Genomic DNA, 26,454 nt, shown 5'->3' with positions numbered 1-26,454 from the left:
CTACAGTAGGCCCTATTGTTTCTCCAGAAAATCGGCGATCTCCCCCGTTTTCCCTCATTTCTCCTTTTCTATAAATTTTTTTAAATGTCAGCTTCCTTCTTTTCTCAGCCGAAAAAATCAGGCGAAACTCCAGGCATCGCGTGCAACGTTACACGAACCTCATTTACAGTAAAGCACCCGGCTCTCGGAGCATCCTTGGCATAGCCTACCACGATTTGGCAACCATGTTAGGGAGGGAGGGTTTGTTTACAGTGTACGCCGTGTGGCATGCGGGGAACTGGATTCGTTTTTGGGTCAACATTGCGTAGACGATGCGCAGATGTAGTAATCAGTAAGTCAACTCGCCGATTCTTTATTCCGTTCGCTGACATCACCAGCCCATCCGCGTACTATGAGCATCGGTCAAACTGCGCATCTGAAGGGAGGGCAAGCCCACATCTGCGCAGTGACGTCACGCTTTCAGAGCGAAATCCGGTGGAACTCGGAAGACAATCAGCCTGCTGGCCGTGGATTCCACGACAAATTATGAAAATGATCATGCAGGTGAGGCGAAACGGTCTGTTCCTCAGGTCCAAAACACGTTCAGACACCGTTGGTTGTTTTCAGGTCTTTCACAGCGCAAGAAAACGAGCCGAAACGCCGCCCCGTCTAAGCTAACATGCTAACAAGCTAGCTAACCAGCGAGCTGTGTAAATATAGCTAACTGGTTAGCGTGTTAAGAATTATCGCCAGCTGAATTGATTCGAATTAGGTTAACAAGCTATGCATTCATTGCTTTGCATTTGGCCAAATTCATACACGCCTGTAAATATTCGTCGTTTAGGGAGTAAGCCGCTAAGTATTGTGTTCGATAGGAAAATAATATCTAGTTATCAGTGTTCCCGTATCTGTTATGGCTTCTCTCAACAATAGCTATCGATAGCTCGCAACAAGCGAAAAAGCCTAAATATGACTGGGGATATTTACTCGTAAGTTAAATGTAAATGAAAGGTAAGCATTTACCGTTTTCTCGTATATATTGACAAGAGTTTATTCTAACGATCTAGCTACTTTAATAGCCAATTATAATTCTGCTTATTTCTAGTTGACGCTTGCTAACGTTACCAGTTAGCAGGCTGCTGAGCTCTAGAAAGGGAGGAGCTAGTAAGGTTAAACGAATATGTTAAGGCAAGTGGGCTATGTTTAGCCAGAACATGTATTTGTAAATCGAAAAATATTGTGTGCGTGTTTGTGTGTGACTTAATCACGCCTTTGTGTGAAGAAAATGCGCGTCCGTCTTCTTCACTGTGGCACTTGTGCGTGACAGTGTTTATTGTAGCATTGTTTTATACAATGATGCTTTGTTTCGATTACACAATAGACAATTTATGTATATTGGAGTTCATGTATCTAAAGCCTTTTTGTAAAGTTATACACTATCCCTACTAAGGATGACTGCTAAATTAATGCGGACATAAATCCGGCAATATAATGTGATATTCGATAGGAATTTTCGGACAACCTTCTCAACACTCTAAAAAACGCTCAAGAATTCCAGAGCCATATCAGAAATCTCAAAAACACCCTGGGTCAGTGGTTCCAAAATTGTGGATCGTGGGAGGGATTGAGTTGTGTCGTGAGATAATGTAACCTCTGAGGAAATAATGAACAGGTTATTATACACGCTGTAGGTTCATACCAGTCAAATTAAACTCTGGTTACACGCAGTGCTTTAGCGTAGACGGTACGCGCAGATGTTTTGACGTATTAATGATACGTTCATTTTTAATAGTTTGGGTTAACAGAAATGATAGGCTTGTTTGGTCATAAAGTGGGTCGTGGGATCTGCAAGTTTGGGAACCACTCACCTGGGCTACCAGTTATGTGTGTATTGGGGGTAGGGGTGAACTTTACACTAGGAAGTAAATAAACGCAGAACAGATGGCAGCTGGGCATTGTGTTCCTCCATGATCAATTTGTTCTTTTTGCACAGACTGGGTGAAACATTCTGTCAGAACTGTGAGCGTATACTGCACAAGTCCTGAAGCATGCTAATTTATGCTAATTTATCCCCGGAAGTGGAAAGCCCATCTAATTGGAAGCCATTGGCTCTGCATGCACTGGGCCTTAAGAGCCACCCTGGTAACAGTGTGTTGTGGGACCCCCCCCCCGGAATTTGTTTGAGCTACCAGCAGTGTGAATTGTTAAGCTAAATTGCTAATGTAAATATGATCAACTGCACGTGACCTGTAAACCATAAAATCAACCCTAGGATTTGAGGTGAAAATGTAGATCAACAATTGCAGTTTTGTACTTCTTGCAGTTTTTCCAGTAAACAATTGGAATAAAAAAAAAGATAGGTTCGCACTCAAAATGGGAATGGGATGCAATGATTTATTGACCATTAAAAACCCAGGAGCAGCACAAATGTTTTGGCTGTTCACCACCTTTGTTGTTTGTCCACTTAGTGTCTGTGGAGGTGCACTCAAATAATCATTAATCATAATTCAGTTAAGTGATTACTTCCTAAAGAGTAGATAAGCCTTCTTAACATGAATAAGTGCTAGTACAAACGAAATGAAATTACATTTGTATTCAGTATGTCAGCCAATAAGCCATCATGAATGGAGGGTCAACCCATATTTGAATCCCCCATGTGGCCAGGGGTTCAGGTTCTTGCCATGGCCCTTTCTGTGCTGTGATCCCCTTTCTCTGCTTTCACCCTTCTGAATGAAGTGGAAAAAATGGAGGTCAGATTGCTGTCCCTTTAAAAAAAGACAAGTGAGCAGTGTTCTGTGTGTGTGTGTGTGTGTGAGAATGTAGACCGGTACATGCCTGTCAGATGTCACCTCATCAGCTGTTCCACACTTCCCTGGTCCAGCTGCGTAGTGTGTCAAGGGCGGCAGTAATTATGGATCTGGGCTTGTTGCTCAAAATCTGTGGGTTTGATTCCCAGCTGCAGGTTGTACTCTTGAGCAAGGTACTTAACCTGAATTTAGTAAAATATTAAGCTGTGTAAATGGATTGCATGTGAAAGTGGAACCTGTGTCAGTCTGGATAAGGTCGTCTGCTAATTTCCGAAAATGTAATGTCAGGGGTTTGTACGAGAAGACTTTATCGGCGTTTGGTGCAGGCTCATTGCGGTAGTCGCTCTTGTAATTGTAAAAGCCCCTTAATGACTTTTGTGAAGGTGCATCAAATTGGAAGGTTTTGGCTTTAATGGTAGGGAGGCAGAACTTCAGTGTAAAGAATACGGAGCTGAGTATCTGGTGAATGTAGAAAATCTGTGCTGGCGTGACACTCCAGGCAATAATGCACCACTCTGCAGGGCTGCTGACCACAGTCAGCACTGGCAAGATCACTGTTCCATACATGAGCACAGGGCACCTCACTTCACCGCTAGTGTTTCAGCAGGACGGGTCACCTGGCAGTTCTGCAGGCACATGTAGTGTTTATGTGGCTCTGTTCTTAACTAAAGTTCTAATGGAAGCCACCACTGTTACCCCTGCTTTCCTCTGAATCTCTTTCTTGCAGAATTGCTGTACTCGTTATTCATGTTTTCTCTTTGCTCCCTGCCACCAAAGGTCTAGAACACCGTCGCCATGGAGTCTGAGACCAACTCATTCCGCGTGGAATTCCCAGACTTCTCGTGTTCCATCCTGCAGAAGCTGAACCAGCAGCGGCAGCTGGGCCAGCTGTGCGACATCACCGTGGTGATCCAGGGCCGGCACTACCGGGCGCACCGGGCCGTGCTGGCGGCCAGCTCGCCGTACTTCTGCGACCAGGTGCTGCTGAAGAACAGCATGCGCGTGGTGCTGCCCGACGTCATGCACCACTGCGTGTTCGAGGGCCTGCTCCAGTCCTGCTACACGGGGAGCCTGCAGCTGCCCGCGGGCGAGGTGGTGGGGTACCTGACGGCCGCCAGCTTCCTGCAGATGTGGCACGTGGTGGACAAGTGCACCGAGCTGCTGGGCGGCCAGCGGTCCTGCTCCGGCAGCGACCGCGACCGCCTGTCCCCCGGCGACGGCAACGACGACGACAGCGCCAGCGAGGGCCTGGAGGCGGAGCCGCACGGGGAGTTCCTCCCCGACCCCAGGGACGGCGGGGGGGAGACGGACCGGCCCACGGAGAACGGCTCGCCCGCGACGTCGTCGGAGCAGGGGGGCGGGGAGGACGGCGAAGGGGGCGGGGCCGGGGCCGGGTTCCAGTACGCCCGGCCTGCTTACATCCAGCCCAGCATCATGTCCCACCGCAGGTGGATCCAGGTGAAGGCGGAGCGGCTGGAGCAGGAGGGCTGCCAGGGCTTCTCAGGGGCGGGGGACCCTGAGGGAGCTCACGATCCAGACTCAGGGGACCTGAGCCAGGCCTCCCCCGCCTTCGGTGCTGACCTGGAGGAGAAACTGGGCGGCAGGCCGGAGGAGCCCCTGGACTTCTATGGAGCCTCCATGGAGGAGTTCGGGGGCGACCAGGCCGGGGGTCCCCTAGACGTTGACGCCCTCGAAGACGACCCGGATGGAGACGGGGGCGGAGGAGCAGGAAGCGGGGTGGACGACGGGGCGGATCCCGCGGCCGGCCTCCACGGGGAGGCCTCGCACCAGGGCCTGGGCTCGGTCTACAAGCTGTACCCGTGCCAGTGCGGGAAGAGCTTCACCCACAAGAGCCAGCGGGACCGGCACATGAGCATGCACCTGGGGCTGCGGCCCTACGGCTGCGCCGTCTGCGGCAAGCGCTTCAAGATGAAGCACCACCTGGTCGGCCACGTCAAGATCCACACGGGCATCAAGCCCTACGAGTGCAGCGTCTGCAGCAAGAGGTTCATGTGGCGGGACAGCTTCAACCGCCACGTGTCCTCGTGCACCCGAGCGCACCAGGCCCGACGTGCCTCCGGCGAGCAGCCCAACCAGATCTGCTGATCCAGGGACCCGGGGAACAGCCTAACCACCTGATCTGCTGTGTCCACATGGAACAGTTAAACCAGATCTGCTGATCCAGGAAATCTTGTGTACAGCTCAACCCAAGCAGATCCGCCGATCCAGGAACCCAAGGAACAGCCTAACCACCTGATCTGCTGATCCGTGTGTCCACATGGAACAGTTAAACCAGATCTGCTGATCCAGGAAACCTGTGGAACAGCGTAACAATGAGATCTGCTCATCCAGGACTGTGGGAAACGGCTCAACAACCTGATCTGCTGGTCTAGGAAATCTGGGGAATAGCATAATAATGGAATCTGCTGATTCTGGACCCTGGGGAACAGCTTAAAGCCAGATCTGATGGTTCAGGTATCCCTAGGAAACCATTAAACCAGGTTTGCTGATCTAGGAAACGTTGGGAACAGCCTAACAGTACGATCTGTAAATCCAGGACCCCGGGGGAACAGCTCAACAGCTGTTCCCCGTAAATCCAGGACCCCGGGGAACAGCTCAACAGCATGATACGCTGATCTAGGCTGATCCTCTCAGATTCCGCATCAGCAGACTGACCAACACACTGACCTCCACTGCATTAACTTTTTAACCTCGGGCACAGGGACCTCAATGTGTGCAAGTGCTAGCTGTGCAAGTGTGGTAGTGCTGGGAGAGGGAGGTTTCCTCAATACTATTATGGGCGAAGCAACAGTGAATCCACAACTTCTTTTCAAGCAATCAAAAAGATTTTGTTTTTACCCTCCATGGCAACACGCAATGATTGGTGGAAAGCAGCGATGCTGATTGTGTGTAGTTCTTCTGCCCACTTTTGGTTTCACGGAGCCTCAGTCTGCTGTCACTACAGAAGCAAAGCTATGGAGATTTGTACAAAACTGCAATATGGCACCTCTTTGAAATTCGTGTCTGGGCCTTTCTTCCTTTGTGTATTTCCTGGTGACATAATTGTTTTGTTTTTTGTTTGTTTTGTTTTTATCTCTGCTTTTCCAAATGCATTTTTTCCTGATCAGAACTTCATCATTCTGCTCTAAGACCCCACTTAAAGTTCACACAGTAGGTCTTGATTGTTAAGGTCAGCTCTTTAGAACAGATGGAATTTATTTCTTACTACCTTTTTATATTTAACAGGTGACTTCCACAAAGGAAACAAGAAATTCATACATCTTTCCTTCTATAATTTTTTTTTATTTTAAGTTATTTTGGGTTTGGGTGATGTTCTAAAAAAAATATTTCAATAATAAATTAAAAATGTACAGTTGCATGGTCTGATCTTCATCTAAGTCACAATAGACAAACACATTCTGCTTAATAACACACAATCTAATCATTCTCCATTCAGACTGGAAAAAGTATGTGAGCCCCTTTATCTAGTAACTGGTAGGACTTTAGCAGCCGTAACCCCCCAACAAGTGTTTCCTATAGCTGCCGATCAGACTTGCACATTGGTTAGGGGAAAGTTTAGACCATTCCTCCTTACGAAACTGCTTGAATAGCTCTCTTTAGGTCATGCCACAACATCTCAATTGGGTTAAGGTCTGGACTGTGACGTGGTCATTCTAAAACATGATTTTTATTGTTTAAATCATTCTGTTGTTGATTTAGTCATGTGTTTTTGGTCATTGCCAACTTCTATTAAGCTTCAGGTGATGGACCGCTACCCTGACATTCTCCTGTAAAATTTCTTAATTTAATTTTGAATTCTTTGTTGCATCAGTGCTTGCAATCTTTTTAGGCCCTGAAGCAGAGCAGTCCCTAACCATGATGCTCTCTCCACCATGCTTCACATTTGGGATGAGGTTTTGGTGTTGGTGAGCAGTTTCCTCCAAACATAGCATTGTGCATTTCTGCAAAAAAAAGTTCCACTTTTTTCCTCATCCGTCCATAGAACATTGTCACAGAAGCGTTGTGGAACATGCAGCTGGTCTTTCAGAAACTTGACACGTGCAACAAAAAAAAAAAACATTTTCAGCATTGCACGCTGCTGTCTTTTTGTGATCTTTGCAGTATGCCCACTCCTAGGGAGAGTAGCAACAGTACTGAATTTCCTCCATTTGTAGACAGTTTGTCTTATTGTGGATTGATGAACACCCAGACCTTTAGAAAGGCCTTTGTTGTCTTTTCCAGCTTTATGCATCTCTACCATTCTTCTTCTAAGGTCCTCTGAAAATTGTTTTGTTCAGGGGGTGGTTCACCTGAACATGTGTGAGAAGAACAGAGTCTGTCAGTAACCAAATTTCGTGTGCCTTTTTCATACGGCAGGGCTCCTCCAGACCACACCTCGAATCTCATCTCATTGATTGGAACACCTGACTCCAATAACGTTTTGGGGTAGCCATTAGCCTCACATACTTTTTCCAACCTAGACTGTGAATGTTTGAATGATGCATTCAGTATTGACAAGAAGAAGTACAGTTATTCGTTTGGAATTAGTATAAGCTGATTGTGTTAGTCTATCATTGTGACTTAGATGAAGATCAGACTACATTTAATGAGCAATTAATGCAAAAATCCAGGTAATTCCGAAGGGATCACAAACTTTGTCTTGCAGTTATACAGCTGCGAAAGTAAGACTGGGCACTTAGAGTGCTGACATAACATGGTCAGATGTGCATTAAGGCCAAGGGAATTCAAAGGATACGTATGTATTAATTTTGTATTTGGTAGTTGATGGAAATTTCTGAGTACATAGAGATTTCAGTATTTTTTGGTTCTCACCAGGGTTAAAAAGCTCGGAATAAGGCAGCTGTGATGCTATCTTACACAAACAAACAAAAAACAGAGGAGCTGTACCAATCATGGAGTACATTGATAAGAACTAGTACAACAACCCCAGTGGTGATTGGTTGATATTTTCTGGCTGCTCCTGACAATTCATACAGGGATCTTGGAAGTATAGCCAGGAAGTATCCACAAATCGTATTTGGTGTTGTTCTGCTCATCGTTAAGAGTAAGGTGACATCACAGCCATCTTACTCCTATTTCATTATCCCTGGTTTTCACTAGAGTTAGCTGGACACCGGGGAGTGTCATTCACACTCCTCAAAAGGATATTACCTCGTATGTACACCTGCAGTTCACCTGCAGTGTTTCTATTTACAGGGTTTACACTGAAATCAAGTTTATAAATTCCATGACTTTCCATGTCATTTAAATTTTAAGGACAAATGTTATGATTTTCAGGGATTTATTATTGGGCCAATAGTTAGGGCTGCTTTGAGCTATAGGGCTACTTTTTCAAGTTGGGCAGAAATGGCTAAGCACATCACTACTGCCAAGACCCACCAGTAACCGATCACTTCTGTTTGTGGATTTTTTTTTTGCTTGTTAATGTACAGACTGTTTGGCCTCCCGGTAACATTGCAGGACTAGATATTAAGTGACGTCAAGCTAGTGAGCTAGCAGAAAAGAATGATTTGCATGTTTTAATTGAGTTTCTTTATTTGCCTGATTTCTGTGTTTTAAGGACAGTAGAATATTTGAGCACTTTTCGTTGACTTTTACATGACTTCTGGGCCGAACATATTTTCAAGGATTTTCAAGGACTGTGGGAACCCTGTATTTAACTTAAGTAATATGAAAGAGTTATATATTTTAGCTTATAATAATAGTGTTTATATTGGAGATTTCATGTGGTTAAATCACTATTTCAGGATAAACCAAGCATACCCTTTACATGGATATGTGACCAGTGGTTCATTTTTGTGCCAGGAAGCAATTGAAATAATGTTTTCTTTTGGCAGTACTTAATGGTGTAAGATCTCTTGACTGAGGTTTTCTATCAGTAATCGGTTACAGGTATTAAACCTCATTGTTTGTCTTTGAATGAGGTGACTAGATATTTGCAGTATCTTGAAAAGTGTATAGCTGAATATGTAGTCATATAGGACACGTCCTTAATACGTATATATATTTTTGGGTAGTTACCATAAAACATCTGAAAAGGGACATTCTGTAAATAAGAGTTTTGGGAAACAAATACATTTCTTTTTATACAGATATATAGCCAATATACACTGAAACATGTTTACATTTCATCTTCGCTGATGACTGTTTTATACGATTGATTTTGCCACTCTTGCTTACATTTTAGGGAAACTCTTTCTGCTGGTGTTTAAATGGAGCCTTTAAAGGCCTTTACAGGCTAAAGCATGGATGGAACTTGATTCAGTCTACAGGTTCACCTCTAAAACAAAGCCACGCCTGCTACAGTTAGTCCGAAAGGATGGTTTCTTTAAAATAAAATCAAAATAAACTTCTCAGGTGATCAACCCAAAGCCAACCTTACAGTGCTAAACTGACAGTGCGGAAACGTATAATGATCCTGCCTTCGACACGCAAAAGCTTCTACGCATGCATGTTTAAACATGTAGCGTATCTGATAGCCTGCTTCTGCCATGAAGATCTTTTACATAGTTTTCAGCTCAGCTGGTTATGGGTAACAGTTCCAAGGTTTAGACATTTAGTCTGCGTTCACAGACCATTACTGATGTTAATATTTTAAAATTCTGAGTATTCTTTTGGTCCCAAGATCAAATGTACAAGTTAACAAAATCCTATTTCTTTCTTCCAAAAGCAACTATGAAACTAGTTTTTTTTTACCTAATATCTCTACTTCTTAGTCTCTATCTCTGTCTGCCTCATTCACTCACACTTGATTTCCTAGGCAGAAGCATTAATAATTATTTTAACAGCATGAAAAGCAATTATAAGGCTACAATCTTATTGTTCTTCCGTTTTGTGTACAAGCTTGGATATGCTGATCCAAGTGGTTGAGTATTGATATTCCAATAGCTGAATTGATATTTGGCCTCAAGTGATTATGTTGGAATTTTTTAAATGTCATAATCGGCAGTAGAGGAAAGTGCTTTGATTAATTTTTTTTAAGTCTCACTTTTTATTAAGTTCAAAACTACTCTTCATGGACTGCTTAATGGAATGGTTTGGTTTTTCTGTAGGTACGTTAAAAAACAGACAATCTTGTAAAGGTGAATTTTGGGAGCTCGGTTTTGATTTTAGGAAAATGTTGGTAAAAAAAATCTAATTTTAAACTGTGCACTTAAGTTGTTAAAAGCACTGCAAATATTGTCTGTTGTGAGATATAGTGAGAGAGTGGTTAATTATCCAGAAGGAAGTGATATCAGGCTGGTCAGATATTGTTTGCATGGATTTTGTTTAATGTATGTTCCCTTTTTTGTCATCCTTCACTTGTACCGTTGTCCACAAATTTGTTAATGTTTAAATTAGATACTTGTACGTTTCACAGGGATTCTTGAACACGTAATGTGTGGTTTAAAATCATGAGCAGACCGTTGTAAGAAGTTCCAGCTGGGGAGTTCGTTTAGATTACATTAATGAATAAAAAAACTATTTTGATTCTGTCAGTGTGACAGAAATAGTTGACTAAATAAATGAAGGGTGTCATGGAAAATACAAGATGACCCACAAAAAGCTAATTGTTTATAAAAAAAAAAAGGTTAAATGAATACATTGAGGAGCGTGGAGAAGCAGGTTTGCAGTGCTGTCCTGTAAGGTCAATGGCATTAAAACTACCTCAAAATGATCTTTGTCTGTCCTTTGTTAAAATGGAGTCAATAAAAAAGAAAAAAATGGTTTGGCTTATCGAGTTTTTCCAGGATACTCCTCACACTGTGGCCGTTTAGAACCTTCTTCTTATAGAAGAAAATTGTTACGTTTTGTGCAAATGTGAGTTTCAGCAATAAATGTGTCCTTGTTTCACCCTCAGATCAGCTTCATTGGGTTATGTTATTTCTTCAATAGGCACGCTTGCCCCTGGAGCAGCAAAAATATCTGAAATATTATGTAACCTATTTCACAAGTTAGATGTCTTTGGGTGCTAAAGCACCTTTATCATTGATAAAATGGTGTTTACCTGGAATTCAAACCACATACTTCCCTGGCACAGCAGCTCAACTGCTTCATCAATAAATAGAACAGAATTTATTTATATGGTGGGTTTTACAGAGTAGTTGTCACAGTTTGCTTCAAAGTCTACCTTGGCTGAAAGTCCAGTGAAGCAAGCCAGAGGCAACAATGACAAGGAAAAACATCCCAGAAGACATATACGAAAAAAACGTTGGAAAGAACCAGAAGTGGTAGGGGAGCATCCACCACTGGCCAACTCAGGTTGTGAAGGTTAGGGTTGGGGTTTAGAAGGGGTAGGGGACTTGGAACTTCAGACTAGATAACCTGCATCTAGAGAATTAATAAATATTCCAGGCTTGTAAGGTTGAAGCATATCTGATAAATGAGTCCAGAATGGCCATTGACCTACTGTAAATGTAATATGCTGGCTAAATAAATGCATTTATACCAGACATGGTCTTAACAGTATTGGGAAAACTTCTTTACTAAGGAATTCACAAGCGGACGTTTGAGTTGTGATGTCTTGTGATGTCCCCTATCAAGGATGATTTTTGAATCACTGATAGGAATGCATAATGCCTGCAGAACTTACCTGGATATAGGGGGTTCTAATCTTGTGCAAACATCTTAAAATGGCTCGTCATACATGTCCTAATGAGCCTATTGTACAGAAAGTACGATGTCTGCCTACATCATAACAAATTAAAAAGAGGAATGAGAAACAATTTTATACCCTCAAAAAAGATTGAAACATGAATTAAAGAGCCCCCAAAAATACCAGCGAAAAGAGAAATTTACTTTTGTTCTCAAAAAAATTTAGATTCTGTTTGGGGTTGCAGTGCACCTTTCCACATAACATAAAACCAGAAAAACATCTGGGCTAGCAGTTTCCCAAAAGTTGACAGATTCATGGGAGCAGTCAAAAAGATTTTCAAGCGTTGTCCAAGTGGAAACTCTGCTTCATGGCAATTTTTAGGAACAGAAATCAAGGTTCAAACTGGACAATTGCACTGGATTCCAGCATTTCACAGGTACTGTACTTCCAAATTAGTCAATTACAAATTATTGTCATGTGAATGAGGTAGTGCAGTGACATTTGTGGAATTCTGCCTGTCCCAAGCAAATCCATCCATCCAACCATTATCTATACTGGCTTATCCTAGGCAGGGTCACGGCGGGTTCTGGAGCCCATCCCAACGTACATTTGGCGAGAGGCGGGAATACACCCTGGACAGGTTGCCAAGCTACCGCAGGGCACACATACCATTTACTCACACTCATACCTATGGGCAATTTAGAGTCGCAAATTCATTGATGCAGAATCATATGTATCTTCGTCTAGGCAAATTAACACAAAACACTTTCAAAGAATGACAGATGGGACAGTAACGACAAAACATGATCAAACGAAATTGCAAGGTTTAAAACTCATTTGAGTTCACCTTCCGTATAAGCGTACTCCTGTAAACAATTTCCTTGTCATAATCAGACTTATTTAACGATTTTAATGCAGGTAATGTAACTACATTTTTATGCCAACTTCCCACTGCTTAGAAAAAATAAAATAAATCACCGTCCGATGCTATAAAAATGTATGCATCATGCGAGATCTATCCATTGAAAGCAGCAAATAACAGTGTGGCATCATTGCTGTCAATCATCGCCTGGGCTTAATTAGTGGCAGTTGATTACATAGATTACTGGAAAGGGGCCGGTGAATGATCTACTGACAGGAAAGTTCTATAGACCTATTGCTGAGGGATGACTGAATTTCAGGTGAGGGCCCGAGATAAACTGGTTTCCCCCGTTGTGAGATTGGCTTGCGTTATCTACACAAAAACTTCCCCTCCAGAATCTGGCAACTTCACACTTTCGACACGGAAGCTAGCGCTCACGAGAGTTGACACATTCACTTCCGGTGGAGAAGTGAGGTGGACAACGAGGAAAAATTGCAACAGAGAGCCGCACAGACCGGTGGAGCGGAGTCGCTAGCGCCGTGCATAGTAGTTGGAAGTCTGGAGCGAAGCGCTCGGGGGAATGGGTGACATTTAATTAGGAAAAGGTGAGATTTAATTCATTAATTTTTTTACTTTTTTATACTGCATTTCCCGAGCCCAGTGTGCATTTAGACTGCCACGGTGTTGTTGCTTTTTGACGTCCTAGCAAGCTAGCTAACACATTTAGCTAGACGAATTAAGGAAGATGGCAAGCTAACGCTAGCTGAATAGCCAGGTCGTGGTCATTTTCATGACCCTAAAATATCCAACTCTTTCATGTCGTGTTAGCGAGCATAAGTTAGGTAACTGTTAGTTGGCATGGAACCACTGGCGACGAAACTGTTTCGTCTGCTTAGAAGAAACAGATAATTGTATGAATTTGGCTAATTAACGTAATGTATTGTAAGAATTTATATTTGACGTTACAGTTGGTAGCTAGGCAATAATATAACTTGGATGGTTAACTGGCGAACCAGCTAACTGTTGTCATGGCCTTTTCAAATTTTGATTTTAACATTTTGTAGCTTTTGCTTTGTACTAGGTGTCAGAAAGTTGCTGACTAAAGATACTGTGTTTTTCAATTGCTAGCACTCACAAAGGTTAGCCATCGATAGATAGCAAATGCACACACCTAGCTAAATGTGAAATATTTAGCCTTGCTGTTTATTTATTGCTGGAGTTTTCTTATTGGCAAATAGAAAGCAAGTTAATGCTAGCGCTAGTGTACATCCTAGCCAGCTAGTTGGCGAGCTAACACACTTATACTTCTAATTACAAAGTGTTCCAAAACAATGTTGTCGTTAATAATCGGACAGTGTGTGATTGCAGCAACTAATTTAGTGTTAGCTAATGTTATTGTAAAATATGTCGCATGACATATTTAGTCATGTAATGATGTCTGAATTTGTTAAATAGCAGTCTAGTTAACTTAGCTAACATTAGTTGGTAGGTAGATGACAATAGTAGTTAGTTAGCTAGCTAGCTAGCTAGCTAGCTATCGTTAGCCATATGCTTCATTTGGAATTGAATGATTTACCCCCCCCCCCCCATTTCGTATTTACAACTGAAATGACGTCTCGACAACGCCTGTAGCAATTTTTAAATTTACAAGGCAGCTGGCTAGTCGAAGAGCTACGAGCTAATATCTCTATGTTTGTGTATAGTTAATGCAGCAAGCTAACTATTAACACGTGGATGTCCGTTCCAAAACGGGTTTTAACAGGACAACTTGGTTTTGTTCCAAGTTCGGTTGTCTGGTTCTAAAGATATACACTCCTCTGTTCTGCTTATTAGCTAACGTTCGTTAGTCCGTGGTACGCTTTTATCATTCAGTGTGCCCGAGGCCAGACTGAGCGTGTAGGTTGTGGTCTAAATGCGCTCGTAGTGCCTGTACGGCTGTCACCTCGCGCACCCTTTGTCCTAGTGTGGGGCCTCTTCTCATATTTATAGTTACAGCCTCTTGAGTCTTTGTTTTATATACTCCAAACAGTGAGGCAAGCGTATTAAAATTGGCTATATCCTGAAAAAACGCGTGGGTTGTAATTCTCTACACCTAGTTGTAAAGTTGGCTACCTTTGAAAGCATAAATCTGCTGTGAACTTAAAGGCACATGCTGGTGACTTCTTCCCACTGGGGTAATTCCGGTCATTCAGAGCCTTTGCTCTATCAACCTGAATCCTACGTGCTGGTGACTGCCCGACCCTTAACCATTTCCCTGAAAACAGCAGTCAGTATTGGAATGAAAACCTGTTTGTACCGGTTGTCTTTTAATGCGTTCCACGAAAATGGCCGTTGATTGTAGACGTTGCCGTGACAAGATTTTGTTAGTCGCAAAAGCAGTCTGAAGAGACTAACACGTACATCACACAGTGGCATATTTTATATTTGTGTCCATAATAGTCTCCAGACCTATGCACACGGGGGCTGTGTACCTCGGTGTACAGATGCTGCAACTCCTCTATGGTAAGTGCTTAGTACTGTACACTAACATTTTTTCCAAGGAGTACATGTGCTCCTATTTTAAAAACGAATGCACTAATGCATCCCAGTAGGTAGATGTGCTCCTAAGTTATTTTTTCCAGTTAGCACACATCAATGTTGAGGAGCAAGTGCTCCTAAAATGGGAGCGCTGTCAAGCCCTGTTATCAATATCCAGTTAAAATACAAGGTAGTAATATTAACATTAAACACATTAAGTGAAATTGTAAAAATGAAAAGGAAATGATACCAAACAACCAACACATGGGGTAGTGCCAAACCATAAATTAAATGGCCCATCTGGGGTGGGCTGCAGGTGCCCCTCTTTGGGATAATTTGTTTGAACATGTTTTCTGGGCGTGGGTTGCCACTGGATCATGAGTTACCTGTCTGTGTTGCCAGTGTGAGAACCATGAGTTGCTTGGGTTTTGGTTGCCAGTGTGAGGTAGAGGGTCAGGATTTCATGTTGAATATTCCTTCTGGCAGAGTGCGACAGACTTAGCTCAGTGGGGTTGAAATGGAAGAGAACAGTATGCTTTGTCCAATTTCTCAATGCGTTGTGGGTAATGGAGTGCTATATTTTTTAGCTCACGATTATGGCAGTTGAATGAGAAGTCATCTTAACTTACTTTCTTTTAAAAATTTGGCACCAAGAATGGAGCTGAGCATGTCAAATTCCCACCTTAATTTGGAATTGGCAACTGTCTACAGCCGTGTTCATGTACAAACCCCATTGCTAAATTGGGATAGTGTCGACAAGCGCTGTTCCCCTCTGAAACATGTTGTCGCCAGTCTGCTTCTTATCACAAATCGGACTACAGCTGAGCTAGCACAGAGTGGAGTCTGAGGATGACCTTTCATATGAGGCTTTAACTTGCCGTCCTTGAGAGCGCCCAATCCACCAGAGGGGGTCGCTTGATAGCGATGAATTTCGGACCCCTAGCCATCCCATGCTCTGGCCGCCGCTATTGGTAATTGCATGTTGCCCTGTGGAGCAACCGACCACAGTAAGGTCTGGCACAGTCTGGATTAAATGTGAGACCGTGGGGCTCGTCCATGCAAGAAACCTTCATTTCTCCCCATCCAATTTGACTGTAGCTGTTTTTAATTAAATAAAAACCTTTTTTTTCAGGCAGAGATAGTTCATCATACTGTATTGTGAATCCAAGACATGGATAGATCTAAAACTGTCATGTAATGGGGACAAGGCTAGCAGAAACCATTCAATGAAATAAAAAAAGAACAGAAACCTCCCATCATCCCCTCCCGCTGCCACCGCTGGGCTGTTTATTAGGAGGCTAGCCATTGTAGGAAGTCTGGCATGAGATGATTGTGCTTCTGGCCATTTCCATAGTAACAGAGTGATGTTCAGATTTTGAATTGTATGAAAAACAAAAACCTGAGGACAAATTTTTAATTTGGCTTGAAAAGCCAATGTTGAAATATGCCTGTTTACTTGCAATAATTATAACTAACAGAAAACTAACTAATATTAGTTTGGGTTGAGCTTGCATTGATGTTGCTAACATTACTCGCCATGCCAGAGATTTTGTCCGTTTGAAGCTTTGGAAGAGAGATGGTCTGTATCTGTGGCAACTGCAGCAGCTGATTTGTGATGTCCGCTGCAAGTGTGTTCTTGTATGTCGCTTTGGATAAGCACCTGCCAAATATATGTAATGCAATGTAATGTAATGTTTCGCTTCAGAAAGTTTCATCATTGTTAATTAATTGGAAATTTTCAATATAACAATCATAAATATCTCAAAAAAATATTTGAGGTATTGACAGAAAAAGCACATGTAATTCAATTCGATACTAGGGGACGCCACTGGCCAAATTTGGTCGGTCTGGCTGAGAAACTGGGGGAGGAATATCATACAGAAAATTGAAGAAATAATAATTAGCAGGACAGTAAGTCAGCTTTTTCAAGCCAACTTAATTAACAAATTATACAAGTCTGTGCTTATGACTACTTTCAAACATTTCGATTTAGAAATCGCCTTGAGGAAAAGTTCTTTTGGGATTCAAGGTAAAACATATTAGGCATTAGTCGGTTGCAGCAGGTTCCCCCACTACAGTGTGGAAAGTGGTTATGAAAAGCCTGCCTGGTTTCAGCTGTACAGTGGAGAAAAGAGTAGAAGATATTGCCCACAGGGAATTTATCTCCTCTGGTTTTTTTTGTGAAAGATTTATTTTGAAGTTGTGGGATCTGTATCGTTAGTGAAGTGTGGAGTGATGCTGCCCCGATGTACGTTCATGTGGAAATGTAGGCCATGGTTTTGGCCTTATTTCCCAAATGGCTGGTGTCATGTCCTTGGACGCCCTAGGTGCTGGTGAATTTGGTGAGTCTTTCCCACGGTTGGCTTCATAAAAACTGACTGGTTTCTGACAGGGCTTCTGTGTCACTGCCAAGATGGGCTGATAAGTAAGGGCGTGGAGCAGTGGTGCGTGACACGCCGCCTGGGCTGTGGCGGCACGCTGCTCCGCTCACGCAGCGAGGGTGACGAGGAGCCAGCCGGATCCAGCCGGTTCTGGAACTCCTGGGGAAGGAAGATCGTTTGGCGACGTTATCTTGAGGGATTATTTGTTCAGAAAGTGACACTCAAGAAATCTGAAGGCGCTGGAGAAACAGTGTCAGTGAGGACTGCTGTGAATGTGTGTGTGTGTGTGTGTATGTGTGTGTGTGTGTGTACGCATGTGTGTTTGCAGTTCGCATGTGTGGTTGAGTGCGTGTTCGCAGTTCACACGTGTGTGTGTGTGTGTGTGTGTGTGTGTATGTGAAAGAGAGTGAGTGTTAGAATGCATTTGAGAGTCCTCTGTGTGTTGTCTCCCAGGCCAGGGGGTTCCTGCTCCCAGTGCTCCTGTGCTGTTATGGGGGTGTCATTGGGGGGTGTTATTGTCTCAAAAATAAAGAAATAAATGTAAGTAACTGATCCACATATAAATGTAGCCGCATGTATTTGTGGATCAGCTGAAATTTATGATGTGTGCAGTGTGGGGAGGAAGGGTGGTTTTACGCGTAGAGATATTGCTTTCAAGATCGGACAATCAGTTTGTTAAATATACACACATTTGTGACGCCAGGGTACCTTCCGAAATAGAACCTTCTGAGAAATGCACTTGCAGTGAAGGTTTTTTTCATCGTGAGGTTGTTGCAGTGTTTCCCGTACGTTGACTTTATTTGGGCAGCCCGTCTGAATAGATTTGCCCTCGTCCAAAAATATGTTTTTGTACGTAATGTTTATTTCTGTGAGCAACAACCACTAAGTGCTGAACCCCCCCCCCCCCTTCCCGTCAACAGTTTCTAGTTTACCGCAATGCAAATGCAGTTAAAAATGAAAATGCGTATGTGCAATAAAATTATTGTGGTGGACCGTGGTGGACGGCCCAACACGTTTTAAATTAAGTATTCTTTCCCCTGTGGACTGTTTTGCATTCCTTGCAATTTAAAGGCTAGTTCAGACCAAAGATTCGCGACGCGACAAGTTCCAACTGGCGACTGTTGGGTTTGCGACATTCTAAAGCTGTAAAACTGACCTGTTCCCATTAAAGCGCAGACGCGAGGTGTTGCTTACGGTTACCATAGCAACGATTCTGTCCTCTTCCTTGAATATCGCTCGCTTCCTTGTTGATTGCAATATTCATCTGACAGACATCTATAGGTCAATACAGTGAAAATGGATGAAAGTAGCAGCGACAGTGCGATGCTTGCTGTAGCAGCGGTGCTGTTAATAAGAGCAAGGCTCAGTCAGAGCCGGACGTCCAGTGCTTGGAGGCGGCCATGTGTGCTTCAGCTCCCGGCACACTGAGAGTACGCTTAGGCTAGTTGAGCAAGGCTCTAGATTTACTGTCATTTCTTAAAGGGGAATTTCACTTTATAACACTTCTGGGGTCATTTTCATAGCTACCTGGGTGCACACAAAAGCCCAGGTAGGTGTGAAAATGACCCCAGAAGTGTTATAAAGTGAAATTCCCCTTTAATTTCCCCTTTTCTTCGAGCAGCGTGCTCCCCGAAGAGGAGGTGTCACCGTCGATCGGGACGAGACTATTCGTGTAACAGTGCGCTCTTTAAAGGAGTACCATGGTGATTTTCACACTTTCTCGGTTTTATGTGCTATTTGCACAAGAGGCATTGAAGAAACACAATGAGCAAAGTATTGAATATGTCCGTTCTGTATTCTTGGAGAAATATGCGTTTTAAATTCATCGTCCTATTTTCAACCGGTTGAGAAAGTTGTCATTTTGCTACGTCATTAATACAGTAACCACTCCCATTTCCACGCCCCGTAAAGAAATCTGACAGGACACACCGTCCTGCTGTTCAGACAATGCAAATATTTGACTAACGTTAGGTTCACTTAAATTAGTGCCTTTAGATTATTTCTGGTTATATTCATTTAGCTAGCTAGCTAACGTTAGCTAGCTAGGAGGTTTGCTTTCATAAGGCAATGTTATCGATAACGTTAGCTTGCTAGTTTGCTTTTATGAGGACGTTATAGTTGTGCTTTTATCTTAACTTGGCTAGCTAGATATCAAAAATTATCATTAGATATAAGTCAACGTCCTTACCTTAGCTATCTACCGATACTTGATATACTAGCCCTACTAAGCTAGCTAGCTTGTGAAAATTCAGTCTCCCAAAGAGAGCGCATATCATGGGGGTAGCTATGGTAACGGGGCACGGTCTGTCAATCATAGCTAACTGACAGTTCTCATTACCACGCCCAGACGGTTCGGGTGAATTTTTATCGTGGGAAATTTAGGCTTAGAAAAATACGTTTTAAAGTACATTGAAATGACTGAAGAATAAAAAAATTATGCACATTTGTTTTCTTGTTGCCTGAAGACAACTGGGAAGTGTCACGTTCAACCACCGTGGTACTCCTTTAATTACCACAGTGAATTTTTTTAAAAATGTAAAGTTGTTGCCAGTGCAAACGCACTACCTGCTACACGCACCTGTCACCCACCCCCAAACCCATCCCACAACCCCCCCCCCCCCCCCCAAGTCCGCGCCTCCACCGACTACTAAAATGTTTTTATCGGAAGCATCAGAAACATCGGCATTGTTGTTGCTTTTGGTTCCTTTGCAGTGTTGTCTGCCTTCTTTTTGACTCCCACCCTCTTGGAGGCCGCCAGCGTAATGTACATTTTCCGCTGTCAATCAACACTATTTTAAAATTATTATTGGAATGTTACATATTCAAGTCAATGGCAGGCAGCCAAACGTGTTCAGGAGTGGTGGAGAGAAAACCCCACAAACTAGTTCTGTTACGCTGTATGGTACAGAGAGGCACACCAGGTTATCTGGGGTGCGTGACCCGAAGTGATGTAAACCTGCGCTATCTAAATAACTGTAGAAATTGGATTATTGCAATCGTCCTCACAAATAATGTGTTAGTGAATTAGCGTTCAGTTGTGACCCACATAAACACAATCCTTGCCCATTTAGGCCAAAGCCTTTTTTTCTAATGGAATTAGATTTTTGTATGCAGTTTTTACGCAGGTAATGACGTTGCATGTCTTTTCTACTTGCCATTGCCTCAGGGGAGGTCAGTGACCCAAGACTAAAATAATAATAATAATTTGGCAGTTCTGTGTGACCACGTGGGAACACTCTCCATCACCATGTGCGTTTCACCAGTGGCTGCTGATGTGGGTTAACCTACTATTAGTCTACTGGGGGGGGGGAGTGATTAAAAATTACGTGACTAAAAAAAAATAATTGGTATCATAATCTGTAGGATTACTCAAAAACTGTAATCTGATCTGATTACTTCCACTGTCATTAGCCAAGTCAAAGGTCATGATCACGCAAGATTCTGCATCAAAAAATGCTCTGTGTTCTGTAAAGACCGATATTCCCAGGTGTTTTTTAAGATTACAATGGGCGATGACCCAGACTTCAACCACAACAAAATAATTACACCTGTTTCTCTGAGCCAATCATCCAGCCAAGCACGGTGTAGAAGGTGCAACTGTCAGCCCGTGTATGCCTGCTCTCTTGTGGCTGGAGGTTCGATCCCCTCCGTGGCACTGCGTACACTGTGATCCTGTTTCTGTGCGTTTCTGGCCTGTTTCTTCCTGTCTGCTTTGCCTCCTCTGAATGAAGTGAACAACATAAGAAGGGCGGCCTGGCCGCTGTGCTTTGTTTAGAGAGTATGTGAATAAGTAAAAGGCCGAAGCGGTGCCTTGATGGTAACGCTGTGGGTGTCTGTGCTCGTTCTCCAGGGCTGCGCGCGGGACGAGAGGACGCCAGAGCAGGGGGGGCAGCAGGATGGACGAGGCGGGCGGCCTGGTGGAGTTCGACGTGCCCGAGTTCAGCAGCGGCGTGCTGAGGCAGCTGAACGAGCTGCGGCTGCAGGGCAAGCTGTGCGACATCGTGGTGCACATCCAGGGCCGGCCCTTCCGCGCCCACAAGGCCGTGCTGGCGGCCAGCTCGCCCTACTTCCGCGACCACTCGGCGCTGGGCACCATGAGCGGCCTCTCCATCTCCGTCATCAAGAGCCCCGAGGTGTTCGAGCGGCTGCTGGCCTTCTGCTACACGGGCCGCATGTCGCTGCGGCTCCGCGACGTGGTCAGCTTCCTGACCGCCGCCAGCTTCCTGCAGATGCAGGACGTCATCGACCGCTGCACGCGCATCCTGGAGGGCCTGCACTCCAAGATCAGCCTGCCCCCCGGGGCCGGCCCGGGCAGGGCGGGGGCGGCGCACGGGGCGGGGCACAACGGCGTGGGGCAGGGGGGGGAGGAGGAGGATGAGGAGGAGGAGGGCGACGTGTTGGGAGACCCGAGCCCCGCCCACTTCCCGCGCGAGGAGGTGGCGGGGAGGGGCCGGGGGCGGCGCCCGGCGGAGGAGGAGCGCCGCTCGGATCGCGGGAGCAGCGACGGGGAGGCGGAGCTGGAGCAGGTGGAGCTGATTGGCCGGGACGGGCAGGTGACGGACGTGCGGGTGAAGCTGGAGAGGGAAGGCGGCGACGGCGACGGCGGTGGCGACGTTGGCGGCTACCCCATGGAGACGGCGGACGGGGAGCAAGTGCTGGCGGTGAGCGTGGGGTCCTCGGTCCTGCGGCCCGTCGTGTACCCCTACCCCCCGCCGGCCCCCGCCCACTCCCCCGCCGGCCACGCCCGCCACGGCAGGCCCAGCCCTTCCCGCTCCCTGCTGGGTGGTTACTACGGCAACCGAGGGAGACCCAAGCGGGCGTCGGCTCTGGCGGCGGGGGCGGGGGCGGGAGAGGGGACGGGCGTCGCCCAGAAGGAGGGGCTGGAGAACGACGTGCGGGTGCGCAGCCTGCGGGCCCAGTGGGGGTCGCCCGGCGACCCTTACGGTCCCCACGGCGACCGGCTGGTCTGCGTTTACTGCGGCAAGTCCTTCAACCAGAAGGGCAGCCTGGACCGGCACATGCGGCTGCACATGGGCATCACGCCCTTCGCCTGCATCTACTGCGGCAAGCGCTACACGCGCAAGGACCAGCTGGAGTACCACATCCGCGGCCACACGGACAACAAGCCCTTCAGCTGCCACCTCTGCGGCAAGAGCTTCCCCTTCCAGGGCACGCTCAACCAGCACCTGCGCAAGAAGCACCTGACCGCCGCCCCCAGCGACTCCCCCGAGGCCCCGGTCCACGAGCCCGACGACGCCCCGCCCCCCAAGCCCCGCCCCCACCTGCCCTACGAGCCGCCGCCCCCGACCGGCAGCAATAACGGCAAGGGGAGTCCCAACGCCAGCCCCTAGGGGGCGCCAAATCTTCACCTCCTCCCCCCCAATGTTCTCAAGGGTTACTTTATATTGGGTTCTTGTTTCTTTGTTCTCATGTCTGAAGCTTTAAGGTTGTGTGTGTGTGTTTGTGTATACAAACACAATCATTAATAGTTACAATTTTATTTCATTTGTCTCTTTGGATTTGTATTACTTTATTTTATTTTTTTATTTGACCTGGTGTTAGGATTTTCATACCTCTTGTCCGTGTTGCAAAGGTCAAAGGTCACGAGGGGGGGGGGGAGAAATTACCAACAATCTTTTTAAAAAGGAAATCACGTACTCTGAAGAAATTTGAGTAAAAAGGGAAGGTGCAAGTGAAATTTTTAGGGTCTAGAGTTTAGGATGAGGGGGCCTAGTAATCAGGGCAGCCTTCCCGAACCCTTTATAAATATGTGTATATATTTTATATATGAGAAACTTCTTTGCGTATGTAGAACGTGATCAAGGCAAGTTGCAATAAGAAAACTCTCAGATCTCTGCCGTATCTTAACACAGGCTCCTTCACACACACGCCTGTGCTTCAGGAGGAGAAAACACACTTTTCAGCCATGAAAAGCTATCTTTATCAGGTAATACCTCATGCCACACAAAAAACACAGAACAGTGTTCACTCTACTGGTTCTACCTCATATTACAATAACTTGACAGGAAAGAAATCTATGTATCAACCACAGTTCTTAAGACCTTGTTTTTTTTTTTACAGGGAATTTGCATTTTCATCGTCGGGCTTTGAGCAAACCGTTTGTGAAACTGCTCTGAATAGATAAAGAAACAGGCTTCATGAATCGGAGGCGGGTGGGTGGGTGCGGGGGGGGGGGGTGTTAGTGCTTGCTTGTTTAGGCAGGATTTGCTGTTAGCTGCTGGGGGCTGCAGTGAGCTAGCTGGCTAACTTCAGGGGTGAAGAAGGGTGTTGTGGGGTAGGGCACGTATGCCTCAGACACACAGGCCTTAGAGGATGAGTTTCTGCTCCAGTCCATCGTTTAAAACCGCAGTATTGTGTTTCTGTCACCAGTGAGCCTTTTACAGGAAGGAATGAGTATGATTTTTATTGTTGATGTGGGTTGGGTTTTAAAAAAAAAACATTTTTCCTTTTTAAAATTTTTTTAAAGTGGTGAAAGCTTGTGCTGTCCAGATTTGGGGATTGAACGTTGATTTGAAAACTCATTTTGGATGAGCAGGTTCATTTTTGATCTGGATGTATAAATAAGCTTAAAGCTTAAAATATGCAAATCCCCCCCCACCCCCGATGGTGTGCTGCTTCTCCGTCCGTAGCGCTTTCAGTTCGGGCCCCTCCCCCCGTGCTTCAGCACACACCACGCGCTCTGTCTGTCTTCTGCTCAACCCCCCCTCCACCAATGCCCATCCACATCCTGGGGGCGGACCTGGGGACCGGATCTGTCGTTTCAGTTAAAGTCAGTTTCGTTTTGGATGGTTGAAGTGGGACAGGAAGCTTCTAGATTAAGAATAAGCGAGAAGGCTCCGGAACACCTCTGCTCTGTTGAAGAGTGGATTTCTCAGACCTCAGACCTTTAGAAAGACCTGCAATACCTCTGGAACGTGTTCATCCTCAGTGTGCTTCTTTCCCTTATTTTTAGGCAAAATGAGAAAAATGCATATTTTACACATTTTCAGTTTGGTTCTCAGGAAGGATTGAGAATAGACTGGGTGGGGCGGGGTGCTGTGATGTCAGAGCCGGGGGTCCACAGACCTGGATATCGCATTTTCGTGGGAATTTCAACCGGTCGATGCGCGCCTGCTCATCAGAGGGACCCAAGTTATGGCAAACCTTTCGTCACGTTGCGGAGGAGAGTTTAGTGTGCGGGGGAATTACCGCTATGCTGCGGCATGTCTAGACTGGGACCTGCAGAATCGCACACAGTGGGGTTTTCAGAGGACAGAGTAAACCCTGCTGTGCCTCCCCCCCCCCCCCCCATGTACATGTACATTATGTTCTGTTACGAGCCACTGCAGTGTGTTTTTTAGAACAACCTGCCCAGCCTAGAGGCCTGGAAGTGGGGGTAAATAGACCTCCTGTGGACATGAAGAACGCCCAGGGTGTTAATATTTTACACTGCAGGATGTAGAGCAGTCGCTGGCACAGCGAGACTCGAGAGGTGCACCGCTTCCGAATTTGGAGAAAAGAAAAAGGTGTGCTGCAGATGTATTTAATACAGTCTCAGCTGGTCAGTCAGGGCTGCTTAATGTTCTTTTTTTAAACAGGTGCTTCTTTTAGCACAAGCCTTCTCCCTAACACCACAGGCCATAGTCATTTTTTCCCCTTCAAAAAGAAAATAAATAAACAAAAACTCCCAGCTCTTTGATTATGGGATTATTTGGGCTGCTATGACCAGGGTCGTTGCTCGTGGGGTGAAAGGTGGTGACTGTTCTAGGGGCCCACAGCTGGAGAGGGCCCACAAAAATTCCAGTAGCTTGGGGCCCACAGCATTATTCCTTCTCGGGTCCCAGTATTCCTAGATACGCGCCCCTGACTATTGCATTAACGTTCACTGTTTGGCAGCCGTTTTGCTGATACTTTTAACGTTCAGTTTGGGTTTTTAAATATTGTTATTCCCTGTTCATCAGGAAGTCATGATAAATGTTTGGTGTACAGCCAAAACAAATCTTACAGTACATTTTGACCTGTCTTAATGGTTTTAGTGTATTTGTTCTGTAGAAAATGTTTCTACGGAGTTACTTATGTCCAGTGCTTTATCGCAGCATGCGCTTTGAATAATTAGAATTACTTTATAATCATTGTGTGCAGCACATGCTCCTATTTTACGTTGACGTTACGTTTCCACGAACTGTTCTGTGCCTATCTGGTATCCAGAAACACTTTACTGTGTATGCAGCTCAACAGGCAAACTCGCGGGCACCCAGTCGACCAGCAGGGGTCAGCGGTGTGCAATGAGACTCAGCCATCCTGACCAATAGAAACCCTCCCCTCCCTGGGCAGTGCTAGAGCCAATTTTGTGTCTGTAGAACAGTGCTTTAGCAGGATGATCCACCCAGTGCCCCAATGGGAGAGAGCCTTGTCAGCTTGTGAGCCAAGCAGCCTTTCTTCCCCAAAAACAAACAAAAAAAACCATCATAAATTGATCATATATTTTATCTGCTGTAAATCCTACACTGATATATAACAGTTTACTTATTCATTTATATGTGAACCCCGATTCGGTGCAGAATCCCTGCTGCTGCGTCTCGAGGCCTGGTGTTGAATGGACATGGCACAGTCGGGTAGTTCCATGCGTGCTGCAAACCTGCTTTTTTTGCCCCTTTATAGACTTCTTTTCCACACTTTCACTCCAAGGACGTGTTCAGCTCAGTCAGGACATTACATGTTATACAAACAATGTGAATTTTTTTTCTTTTTTTTTTGTTGTCTGCTATGATTGCTTTGGAATCTGTTCGTATATGATTGTCCCTGCTGGCATTTAGAGGCCGAACTGATAGTCCCTGTTACCGTGATGGAAACTGCCTTGCCTGTTAGCCGCAGTTTAGCGTTAGCGGCTACGCGTCTGAGTATGGAAACGAACGCCGCGGCACCTGAGCGCAAGGCGTGGCCACCTGTGGGTCCACCTGTGCTCATACTGGGTGGGTGGGGGGGGGTTCTGAGAGTGTCCCAGCTGTTTCCACCAATAGCGATGTCCCGAGTCTGCTCTCATCGAACAGTGGCAGCTCTGAGCCGCGCTTAACCTGCTGAGATGCAGAACTGTTTGGCTTCGATTGGGTTTCTTTCAAAAGCTCGGGCTGCTTCACCCACAGTGGACTGGAACCAGCTGCGTGCTTGAGATTATTATTATTATTATTATTATTATTGCTGTTACATTTTCTCATTTGATTCTGCTGTCAGTCAAAGCGGATTTTAATTTCAAACCCTGGCTCTGTGTTGGGGTCATACCTTCACCAGGGGGCTCTTTGAACATGGCAGACT

General features: G+C 45.2%; 1 protein-coding gene across 1 annotated transcript; it reads left to right on the top strand.

Moving 5' to 3' along the window:
* The first annotated feature begins 297 nt into the window (after positions 1-297).
* On the top strand, positions 298-26,033 carry LOC135239933 (uncharacterized). The gene is made up of 4 exons (XM_064308936.1): positions 298-543; positions 3,564-4,887; positions 14,602-14,746; positions 20,993-26,033. The coding sequence occupies exons 2-4, from the start codon at positions 3,582-3,584 to the stop codon at positions 22,491-22,493; spliced, it is 2,952 nt and encodes a 983-aa protein (XP_064165006.1). The 5' UTR covers positions 298-543; positions 3,564-3,581; the 3' UTR covers positions 22,494-26,033.
* The last annotated feature ends 421 nt before the right edge of the window (positions 26,034-26,454 follow it).

This window comes from Anguilla rostrata, chromosome 14 (assembly GCF_018555375.3).
Source record: "Anguilla rostrata isolate EN2019 chromosome 14, ASM1855537v3, whole genome shotgun sequence".
NCBI classification, from domain to species: Eukaryota; Metazoa; Chordata; class Actinopteri; order Anguilliformes; family Anguillidae; genus Anguilla; species Anguilla rostrata.
Note: the sequence above shows the minus strand (reverse complement) of the source record. Positions and strands in the feature narration are given on the sequence as shown.